The sequence below is a fragment of the Geotrypetes seraphini genome, chromosome 10, assembly GCF_902459505.1.
Source record: "Geotrypetes seraphini chromosome 10, aGeoSer1.1, whole genome shotgun sequence".
In the NCBI taxonomy this organism is placed as follows: Eukaryota; Metazoa; Chordata; class Amphibia; order Gymnophiona; family Dermophiidae; genus Geotrypetes; species Geotrypetes seraphini.
The window spans coordinates 8837042-8849057 of NC_047093.1; the positions used below are offsets into that span (position 1 = coordinate 8837042).

General features: G+C 45.6%; 1 protein-coding gene across 1 annotated transcript; it reads right to left on the reverse strand.

Moving 5' to 3' along the window:
• Positions 1-367: 367 nt before the first annotated feature.
• On the reverse strand, positions 368-10004 carry GPR142 (G protein-coupled receptor 142). The gene is made up of 2 exons (XM_033960949.1): positions 9866-10004; positions 368-1248 (listed from the first exon to the last, which is right to left on the reverse strand). The coding sequence occupies exons 1-2, from the start codon at positions 10002-10004 to the stop codon at positions 368-370; spliced, it is 1020 nt and encodes a 339-aa protein (XP_033816840.1).
• Between the last annotated feature and the right edge of the window lie 2012 nt (positions 10005-12016).

Genomic DNA, 12016 nt, shown 5'->3' on the forward strand with positions numbered 1-12016 from the left:
ACCTGCAGCAGGGAAGTTGGAAATGAGCCTCTCAGCGTTTCGTAGTGTTGGCCAGGATTGTGTGATTGTGCAGGATTGAATTTAAGATTATGGCTCCCTTAGGCAGGACTGGGGAGTTCCATGGTCCCCCTCTGAGGTAGAGAGAGTTTTGGGGGTACCTTTGACCTTTGCTTGGTACCACTGGCATATGCCCATGTTGTCTATATTTGAATTTGGCCCTAGTGAAGCTACAGTTTCTCCATCTCTGTTGAGAGATCTATAGAGAGATTTCACTCTTTCTGTTTTACCCTTTGGATGCTGTAGGTTCCAAGATCCCCTACATCAGCCCCAAGTGTATTTATACTGTCTGACTCTAGGCACCAGAGGGTTAAAGGCAAGTGCCATTTGAGAGTCCAAGTGGTTTGAGAGTCAGCTCAGAAAGGCTGCCACCGTGTGACCCGTTGGCGGACTTTGTACAGTGCATTTTCTGGATCCCCAACACCTCCCGGACCATCGCCCGGAACTGTTGACTGACAAAGCAATAGAGGAAGAAGTTGACATCCGTGTTGAGTAGAGCGAGCATGTTACTAATGTCCATGGCCAGGTGGACCTTCCAGTCCTTATTCACTGTTGATACATACATATGGCAAATGATGGTAAAGGTCCGGGGGGCCCAGAGAATGGCAAAAACTGTAGTGATGGCCAAGAGGATGGCAGTTGTCTTGCCCACATGCAGTTGGTAGCCATTGCACTTTTTTCTCTTCCTCAGGTTTTGTATGATAACAGAGTTGGTAATCAGGAATATAGTGCATGGAATGAAGTAAATGATAAAGCAATGCCCCCACATCAGTATTTTATCAAGAGTGTTGGGAGGGTTGGAATTCCGCCAAACATCTGACCACCAATAGAAGGGAATTCCTGTGATCAAGGCGGCCATAAAAACAAGAAGTATGATCTTCTTGGTACGTTCCGGGTAGGATAGCCTGCGGTACTGGAGTGGGCGACACAGTGCCACATAGCGATCCATCGTTAGCACCACCGTGATCCAGATGGAGGCGTGGTTGGACGCAAACTCCAGGATGCTGACAGTTTGGATGAAAGCGTTCGGGACCTGGCGTTGCAGGATGGCAGTCTGGAGGATGAACCCCACGAAGACGATGAAGACTTGAGTGAGGATGTCCGAGGTGGTGAGAGCCAGGAGGTAGCAGTAGGATGATTTCCTGGTTTTGGTGAAAAGTCTGGAGAGGGCAATTGCAGTCAGTACGTTAGCTGTGGAAGAAGAGCAAGAAGGGGGACAGGTTAGTTGGATGCTCTGCATGGGAAGAATATCGCAATTTTGGATATTTGTGTTACATGTGTGGATTTCTAATATTAGGTCTGAATTTTCCAGATTGCATCTCTTTAACCCTTTCAGGACCAAGGGACATATTTGTCCCATAACTTTAAAATCCTATAAATTTTGATTGGGATAGTCTACAGTTCTAAATTTGATATGTACGGATTCCATATGATACTGCCTTTATGTAAACAAACTGGTTCCGACATTCATTCATTAGCGTCATTGCCAGATTGACGAGAAGATTCACTTGCCACACTGTCCATAAGCCAGAAGTGTGATTTTTTTAAATAAAAATAATGATATTTCACAAAAAAAAATCAATTTTTGGGCATCTGCAAGCCCTTTTTACCATAAAAATGTCGTCAAAACCACAAAAATTGGCCTACGATCCTTATGGTCCTGAAAGGGTTAACCCAACCGATCAAAATCTCATTTCTATCATGCATGACTCGTATGCTGGAAAATATTTATATCTGGATACAGTGGCTTGGAGAATGTCATTAAATGGAAAAACATAGTCAAAGCTGGAGATATCGGCAGGATTCTTCTGGCACACCAAAAGGTGACCCTTCTACCCTCCTTACTCACTTACTAACTGCTCCACTCCATCACTGACGCTGAAACCGTGGATTGAAGACTATGTTTTGATTTTATTTTTCTTTCCAGTTTAAGAATTATTTTAATCTCATTTATTGTTTTGCCACTTGTTTTTGTATTATTTTTATCATTCAAATTTCTCCAGAATTCTGTTGTTCAACGGTTCCTCCCTTCTGCATCTATTCCTATCTCTCCTCTCTTCAACCTGTCAGAAAGTCTATTTTCTTATCTTTTCCTCTATCTCTATTTTTCTCTTCTTTATTACTCTCAAGGTACTTTAGTTAGATTGTGAGCCTTCGGGACAGTAAGGGAATTTCTAAGTACCTATCTTACTCATAATTTTAATACACCCCAATGTATATTTTCTGTAAACCGCTTAGAACCTAACGGATTAGCGGTATATAAGAAATAAATTACATTACAAATAAATAAATTACATTACCCTCCCGATCAAAACGATTTGAATTTCTGTGCCATATGAGTTGCTGGTAAGGCTGAGTGAATGGGATAGGCTTTTTATTTTCTACTTTATGGAGCTTTCCTATCTCAGCCTATTCTATCTTGGATTGTATCTTGTTTGTAAACCGTCAAATTCATATAATGCCAGGTGATATAAATTTTTTAAATAAACGGCTGTCCATGTGTGAGGTCTGGTTTTCTCCATTTTTCTATTTATGGCTTTTGTTTACTTTTGTTCCTTTATTGGATGAATGTGAGTTCATGCCAAACATGCCATAAGCACGTTTTTTGCTTTGTTTGTATTAGTATATACGGCTGTGATCCCTGATTCATTGTTATAATACACTATAATTTTGATCATTTATTCAGATTTGCTCAATTACCTTATTTTAATAAAGCAGTTTACAGACTAATCAGTGCTCACCCCTTATTTGTAAAGCAGAGATTCCTGCATCTGGAGTCTCAGGTGCCAAGAAGGGTCCCTGGGAAGTCCGTGATGATCCAGAGGGAGCCCAGAGTACAAAGGAAGTACAGGAAGGAGTCCCAAAGTAGAAAGACTCTAAGCCACGGGTTCTCAGCACCTCAGAACACACCTGGCCAGGCAGGGTTTCAGGATATCCACAATGAATATACATGAGACAAATCTGCATGCCTGACATCCATTTTATGCATATCTCATTGTGGGTATCCTGAAAACCTTCCCCCTCTTTTATAGAAACAAATTGTTTATTGACTGCACTATAGAATTTTAGATTGTAAGCCACCCAGAAGGATTAGCAATGGCGCGGGATAGTAAGATTTTAATCAACTTGGATTGAGAACCAGAGGTTTAAGCTGTGTTCTGCGTTTTATACTTGTATGTGGGGGAAATGCATCAGAGCCTACTAGCACTGCCAGTCAAGACTTCAATTGTGGAGCACCTTAATCTTTCTTCACTTAAGAATATTTTGCTTTCAGTCCTAAAATGAATTCCTTCCCTCACCAGAGAATCCACACTGGGGTTTGCAGGCAGTCTGTGGGCCTTGACTGAAATGGAATAAACTCCTGCGCTACATCCATCTGTCCATTCTCCTCTTCTTGTTTTTATTTATTTATTCAATTTTCTATATTGTTCTCCAAGGGAAACTCAGAGTTTACATGAATTTATTCAGTTACTCAAGCATTTTCTCTGCCTGTCCTGGTGGGCTCACAATCTATCTAATGTACCTGGGGCAATGGGGGGATTAAGTGACTTGCCCAGGGTCACAAGAAGCAGTGTGGGTTTGAACCCACCACCTCAGGGTGCTGAGGCTGTAGCTTTAACCACTGCACCACTCTAGAAATCAAAATGTAGTAAAAATGAGCCAAGTGTAGGAGAACATAAGAACATAAGAACTGCCATCTCCATCAAGTCCGGCGATCCGCACACGCGGAGGCCCTGCCAGGTGTACACCTGTCGTAATTTATAGTCCACCATATCTTTATATGCCTCTCTATCTTTTTAAGGAGATATGCATCTAGTTTGCTCTTGAAGCCTAGGACGGTCGATTCCGCAATAATCTCCTCTGGGAGGGCATTCCAGGTGTCAACCACTCTCTGAGTGAAGCAGAACTTCCTGACATTAGTCCTGAACCTGTCCCCCCTTAGCTTCATTACATGTCCTCTAGTCCGTGTCAAATTGGACAATGTAAATAATCTTCTCTGCTCTATTTTGTCGATTCCTTTCAGTATTTTGAAGGTCTCGATCATATCCCCACGCAGTCTCCTTTTCTCAAGGGAGAACAATCCTAGTGTTATAAGTCTATCCTCATATTCCAGTCTCTCCATACCCTTCACCAGTTTTGTCGCTCGTCTCTGCACCCTCTCCAGCAGTTTTATATCCTTCTTTAGGTAGGGAGACCAATGTTGGACGCAGTATTCCAAGTGTGGTCTGACCATTGCCCTATAAAGCGGCATTATAACTTTCTCCGATCTACTCGAGATTCCTTTCTTTATCATGCCCAACATTCTATTTGCCTTCTTTGCCGCTGCCGCGCATTGTGCCGACGGCTTCAGGGTCCTATCTATCAGTACACCCAGGTCCTTTTCTTGTTCGCTCCTCCCCAGAGTTGCACCTGACATTGTATACTCGTATTCCTTATTCTTATTGCCTAAATGCATTACCTTGCATTTCTCCACATTGAACTTCATCTGCCATTTCTCCGCCCATGTTTCTAACCGACACAAGTCGCTCTGGAGTTTCTCTCTATCCTCCTGCGATCTGATCGCCCGGCATAGTTTTGTATCGTCTGCAAACTTGATGATCTCACTGGATGTTCCTTCCTCCAGGTCATTGATATAAATATTAAAATCCAGCCATTGTGACATCACTGATGAGGTTGGCTCTTATTGGTGGAATGAGGCATTATGACATCACAATACCAGCTCTGGTTATCAGAGACTAAAACTTTTCACACTATTTAATATTTTATACTGTTCTCCCAGGGGAGTTCAGAATAGTTTACAAGTATTTTCCCTGTCTGTCCCGGAGGGGGCTCACAATCTATCTAATGTACCTGGGGCAATGGAGGGATTAAGTGACTTGCCCAAGGTCACAAGGAGCAGCGTGGATTTGAACCCACAACCCCAGGGTGCTGAGGCTTTAGCTTTAACCATTGTGCCGCACTTTCCCCAATTGCTCCTGTTAATCTAATTATTGATCTTGTTATCAGCATGTTCACAACCACCAGGACAGAGGAGAACATTGAGAAATGAAATTAGCCCAGTGTCTGAAAGGACAGACCCTATTCATCGCAGATCCTGCTTGTACAAGAAAAGCCCCAGGACTCTTGCAAAAGATTCAATAAACCACAGGACAACTCGTAAACACTTCCTGGAAATGCACTTTTTCTGGGTGTTTAGCAAGTTCAACCCTTTTTAAAGCATAAGAACTTTCCCCCTAGAAGAACACACTGTATTTTCCTAGTATCAAGGTATCATTTTCCAGTGAAGATAATCAGTCTTATCCAGTACGTAATTAGAAACATAGAAACATAGAAATAGACGGCAGATAAGGGCCCATGGCCCATCTAGTCTGCCCACCTTAATGTCCCTCCCCTACCTTTGCCCTGTGAATAGATCCCATGTGCCGATCCCATTTGGCCTTAAAATCAGGCATGCTGCTGGCCTCAATCACCTGTAGTGGAAGACTATTCCAGCGATCAACCACTCTTTCAGTGAAAAAGAATTTCCTGGTGTCACCTCGTAGTTTCCCGCCCCTGATTTTCAACAGATGCCCTCTTGTTGTCGTGGGACCCTTGAAAAAGAAGATATCTTCCTCCGCCTCGATGCGGCCCGTAAGATACTTGAACGTCTCGATCATGTCCCCCCTCTCTCTGCGCTCCTCGAGCGAGTATAGCTGTAATTTGTCAAGCCGTTTTTCGTATGGTAGATCCTTGAGTCCCGAGACCATCCGGGTGGCCATTCTTTGCACCGACTCCAGTCTCAGCACATCCTTGCGATAATGCGGCCTCCAGAATTGCACACAGTATTCCAGGTGGGGCCTCACCATGGATCTATACAATGGCATAATGACTTCCGCCTTACGACTGACGAAACCCCTTCGTATGCAGCCCATGATTTGTCTTGCCTTGGACGAAGCCTGCTCCACTTGATTGGCAGACTTCATGTCCTCACTGACAATTACCCCCAAGTCTCGTTCTGCTACCGTTTTTGCTAGGATCTCGCCATTAAGGGTATAAGACTTGCATGGATTCTGGCTGCCCATTTCTAGTATTATATAGAAGACATCCTAGTGTTTGTCGTATGTGGTCCTATAAGTGGTTTGGTTGCCTGGAGCGGCTGAAGGAACTGGGTCAGGAGATGGATCAGTTGTTCTGCCCACGAGTCGAGGATACTGGGACGTCTCTTTGGTGTTGGTGAGGTTGAGGAGGAGCTGGTAGCGTGGCGTCTGCGCATGCTGCTGGTGTGCCTACCTCTTTCATTGGTGTTTATGCTTCTGGCCCCGCCTGTGGCTGTGTCTGGAGGGGGAGGAAGTGTGCTGGTGCTTTCTGTGCGAGCTTCTGTGTCTGTAGAGCCTGGGTTGGAGGTTAGCCGCTGGCTGAAGAGGTTTGGAAGGTCCCTGTTGCTCTCTTCCTCAGCTGTGCTGAAGGCTCCAGTTTGCAAGAGGGCTCCAGCGCTCTCGGGGGCAGACAGGGCCACATCATCAATGACATCAGTGTTGACATTAGCAGTCTCACCCTGTGGGGTCTCCCCTTTAGGCTGGTTCAGGGTGGAGCTGCTTGGCAATAGACTGCCATGATATTTCCACATGGCCGGCGTCTGGGACCTGCGCAGCCTGGAAGGAGGGTGGTAGGATAAGGAAAAATGCTTGAGCACCTCAATAAATTCATGTAAACCATTCTGAGCTCCCCTGGGAGAAAGGTCTAGAAAATTGACTAAATAAACTTAGAGAATCAACATTTCATATAATTAAAATCTGTTATGCATCTCCATGGCCAGCTTGTCTACTCCCAGATCAAGCCAGCATTTTTAGGACGGTGCTTTAGAAGCTGTATTTTATTTCCTTAGACACAATAGGATTTGAGAAGTGCAAGAAATGGCTGGAAAAAGAGACATCTGAGAAGAAGCCATTGATAGATGACTGTGCTTTTGTAACTTGCATCCCATAAATCCATTCATATAAAAGCCTGAGCAGTTAACCACTTTCTGGCATTAAGCTCTGACAGCCAAGAGCCCTGCTAGCACACCATGACTGATGTATTTGATTAAGCTGCCGAGGTGAATCATTGAAAGAAAGCCGTGCAGGCGATGGAAACAGGGAGTGAGAACGTGGAGAATGTGAAGAGCCAGAGGAAAATTGTACCTCAAATGCCATATCCAAGTAGAAGCATTTCAGATTAAGGAAATGAAGCTGGAAGCCTCAAACCGTTTGTAATTTGCTATAACGAGCTGTTTTTAGAATTGTAAACCACTTTAGCACTTTGGTTGTTAGCAGTATATTAAGAATTCAAATCAACATAACTTCTGTATTAATCTGGGACCTCGATCTTTGGGTTTATTAGGTCAGTAGCTTTTCTCTTCATAGCTACATGACAATCACTGCATGTGAATGTGATAATTAATGGTACTAGTTTCTTAATTATTAAGAACATAAGAATAGCCTTACTGGGTCAGACCAATGGTCCATCCAGCCCTGTAGCCTATTCTCATGGTGGCCAAACCAGGTCACTAGTAACTGGCCAAAACCCAAGGAGTAGCAACATTCCATACAGAATCTCAAAGAATAGCAAGATTCCGGAATCCCAGAGAGTCACAAGATTCTAGAATCCCACAGAGTAGCAACATTCCATACAGAATCTCAAAGAATAGCAAGATTCCGGAATCCCAGAGAGTAATAAGATTCTAGAATCCCAAAGTGTAGCAACATTCCATACAGAATCTCAAAGAATAGCAAGATTCCGGAATCCCAGAGAGTAACAAGATTCTAGAATCCCAGAGTAGCAACATTCCATGCTACCGATCCAGGGCAAGCAGTGGCTTCCCCCATGTCTTTCTCAATAACAGACTATGGACTTTTCCTCCAGGAAATTGTCCAAACCTTTCTTAAAATCAACTACGCTATTCGCTCTTACCACAACCTCTGGTGATGCATTCCAGAGCTTAACTATTCTCTGTGTATAAAAAAATTTCCTCCTATAGATTTTAAAAGTATTTCCCTGTAACTTCATCGAGTGTCCCCTAGTCTTTTTCATTTTTGACGGAGTGAAAAATCGATCCACTTGTACCCGTTCTACTCCACTCAGGATTTTGTAGACTTCAATCCTATCTCCCCTCAGCCGTCTCTTTTCCAAGCTGAAGAGCCCCAACCTCTTTAGTCTTTCCTCATACGAGAGGAGTTCCATCCCCTTTACCATCTTGGTCGCTCTTCTTTGAACCTTTTCTAGTGCCGTTATATCTTCCTTGAGATAAGGAGACGAGAATTGAATGCAATACTCCAGGTGAGGTCACACCATGGAGCAATACAGGGGCATTATAACATTCTTAGTCTTGTTAACCATCCCTTTTTTAATAATTCCCAGCATCCTGTTTGCTTTTTTGGTCACCGCTGCACATTGGGTGCAAGGTTTCATCGTATTGTTTACGATGATACTCAGATCCTTTTCTTAGGTGCTAATCCTCAAGGTGGACCCAGCATCTGGTCACTGTGATTCAGGTTATTTTTCCCAATGTGCATCATTTTGCATTTGTCCACATTAAATTTCATCTGCCACTTGGACGCCCAGTCTTCCAATTTCCTAAGGTCTGCCTGCTATTTCATTCGGATGCTAGCACGGAGCAGTTCTCAGCGGGATGAGGGGCTTGACAGGATAGTCTCTTAGAACTAAACCTCAGCTTTTTAGCCAGCGTTGCCAAGAGAATAAAGGCTTATGGGCCCTCATGTATCGGTGTATGTATGTGTGTGCTTGCGTGTTTGTTTGTGTGCATGTGTGTTTGTGGGTGTGGGGGTACGTGTGCAAATAACTCTGGGTGTCGGTTCATAGACAACGGCGCAAAAGACAAAAGCGCGTGCCGACAATTGAGCGCAGCGTGCGCCGCCGCGCCACTCTAAATTACAGTTTTTAGGGGCTCCGACGGGGGGTTTTGTTGGGGAACCCCCCCAGTTTACTTAATAGACATCGCGCCGGCGTTATGGGGGGTTTGGGGGGTTGTAACCCTCCACATTTTACTGTAAACTGAACTTTTTCCCTAAAAACAGGGAAAAAGTGAAGTTTTCAGTAAAATGTGGGGGGTTACAACCCCCACAACGCCCCCACAACGCGGCGTGATGTCTATTAAGTAAAGTGGGGGGGGGTTCCCCCCCACGCCCCCCCGTCGGAGCGCTAAAAACAGTAATTTAGAGCAGAGCGGCGTCGTGCGCTGCGCTCAATTGTCTGGACGCACCTTTGTCCCGGCGCGCTTTTGATTTGACACCCTGGGTGTCTGATGCTCACCGTGGCCCGTTGTCACATAAAGAGAACGCCAGCACTGGTGTATAACACTGTGGTTATATTTGCTGGTGTCAATTGTTGAAAGATGCCACTGAAAATACTCGTAAAGAGACACCTCTTTGCTGTTCACACGCAGACGTCAGGCCATTTCACTGCATTAACTTGTGCGTAGAAGCTCCAGGCAGGCCGAACTGTGTTACTCTGTGCATAACTCTGACCTCTAGTCCAGCCCGAAGTCTGTCTCGTGGTACTGGATATACACGATGGCAAAATCATCTGCAACCAGTTCAAGTTTAAGAAAAATAGAGACTTATGGGGTTGACGTCAGCGTCAATGTTGGACCTTTGGTATTTGCAGTTCGATCCACTCTCGATTTTCATAGTGTGTCAGGAGGGATGGGAGGACTTTGACCGGCCTACATTAGGGCTATATCACCTCGGATAATTCATACAGAGGAATACTGGTTACAACCTCTCCAATTAGTCTTAAAACTGAGGCATTCTGTGATGGCGGCATGCGGTACCTGGTAGTCCGAGACAGAGCAGGGCACTGTAGTAAATCACCGGAAAGATTCCCACCGAGCAGACAGACCTCTGCGAGCCGTCCCTCTTTCCTGAGTCATCGAGTTGCAGCAGGAAGGTGGTGTTTGGCAGGTGGATCATGTCTCGGCACCTTCGATGACCTGTGAAGGCAAGAAAGAAAGGGTCGCAGGCTTAAGGAGGTGGCTGTCTCCATGGCAACGGTCAGTATATGAACAAGTGGCTGGAAAGTGAAGCCGCCTTATGTCCTGCAGAAGCAAAAGCCCAAGGCGGCCTCACCGACGAGAAGAGCACAGCGCAACAGAGGAGCCGTGAGGATAAGATGCAAATGATTCAGCCACGGGTGTCAAATTCAAGATACACTTTATTGATTGTAGCACGGCGGACACCAGGAAGGGCAAACAAGGCAGTGACTGGTGTCCAAAGCAAAACTCCCAACGTTGACCTGTGTTGAATGCATGTGATAGAGTCCTATATATACTCGAGCATAGAATGAGATTTTTGGGCCAGAAAAATGGCCCAAAAATGGGGGGTCTTGTCTTATATTCGCATCAACACCTGGTGTACCTTTTCCCTGGTGGTCCAGCGGTGTATGAGCAGGAGGAATGAGCTTTCCGAGTTCGAGCTCCTCCTTCTGATCTCACGGCCAACAGCCGGCACCCAGGCTGGCAGGCAGGAGCGAGCTTATCAAGCTCCCGCCCGGCCCTGAGCTGCTCCCTGAATGGCTGCAGCCAGTTTTCGCATCCATTTAGGGAGTGGTGCAGGGCCGGGTGGGAGCTCGAAGAGCTCGCTCCTGCCTGCCCATACACCGCTGGACCACCAGCAAAAAGGTATGCGGGGGAGGGGTACAAAAATTGTTTGTATCGGCTGGGACGGGAGACGGGAGGGATCCCTCTTATCCCGGCCTACCACTACACAACTAGAGGGGGAAGAGGGTACAGGAAGGAAGGTGGGACAGGGTGCAGAGCCTGGCAGGGAAGGGGGCTGAGTTCAAAGCCTGGTAGGGAGTGAGGGGGGTTGAGTTTAGAACCTGGCAGGGCAGGGAGGGAAGGGGGCTGGGTGCAGAACTTGGCAGGGGAGGGTATGAGGGAGGGGACCCTGGGTGCAGATCCCAGCAGGGCATGGTACTTGAATTTAAGCCCCCGTCTTATATTTGAGTCAACCATTTGCCTCCATTTTGGGGGGAAAATGGGGGTCTCGACTTATATTCATATCAACTTATATTCGAGTATATATGGTAATAAGCTTTTGAGTCTCTTGACAAAGGCATAGATGCCGAAGCCCTGTCAATGTTGAGTCTTCGAGTCTCCACAGTGCTACGATCAATAAAGTGTATCTTGAATTTGACACCCATAGCTGAATCGTTGACATCTTACCCTCACGACTCCTCTGTTGTGCTGCAAAAGGAACAGCCGGCATCTCTTCTTCAGCTGGATTCCGTCTCCATAATGTTTGTTTTTCAGAGATCCTGCTTCGGGATTGCTGCCTCAGTGATGCCTCCATCAGGGCACGAATCTAGGCTTTTTCTATTCCATGAGGCCAACCTAACTCAGTCACGGCTTTAGATTTTGGAAACTTCGTGAGATCAGGGTTCTTGTGGTTTTTATTCATTGTCATCCTGCTTTAGTTTCGTGGAAACATAGGAAATGACAGCGGATAAAGGCTACGCGGCCTATCCAGACTGTCCATTTCTTTCCTTCAAGAATTGGCTGTGCCAAGATTTGCACAAAATATTGACATCAAAGCAGGCTACAATGCCAAAACAATATCCGGATCACATGAAACAAAGAAAACAAAGCCACTAAGCTTTACAATCTCTTGTTCTGCCTCAGAGAATTCAGAGACAGTCCTTTCTCCATGACCTCCACTGGGAAACTCGCCCATTAATTCACCACCCTCTCTGTGAAGAAGTACTGTAGGTACTCGAATATAAACTGAGATTTTGGGCCAAAAATGGGGGTCTCGGCTTATATTCTGGTCATCGTCCATCCGCCCCCCTCCCGGACTTGTTGCAGGCCTCCACTGGGCCTGCCATATTACTTGGTGGGGTTGGCCAAGACAGGAGGGATACCTCCGGTCTCCTGACCCGGCTGACTCTGCCAATTTTTTTTACCTCCCTCCCGCCTCCCCCCGTG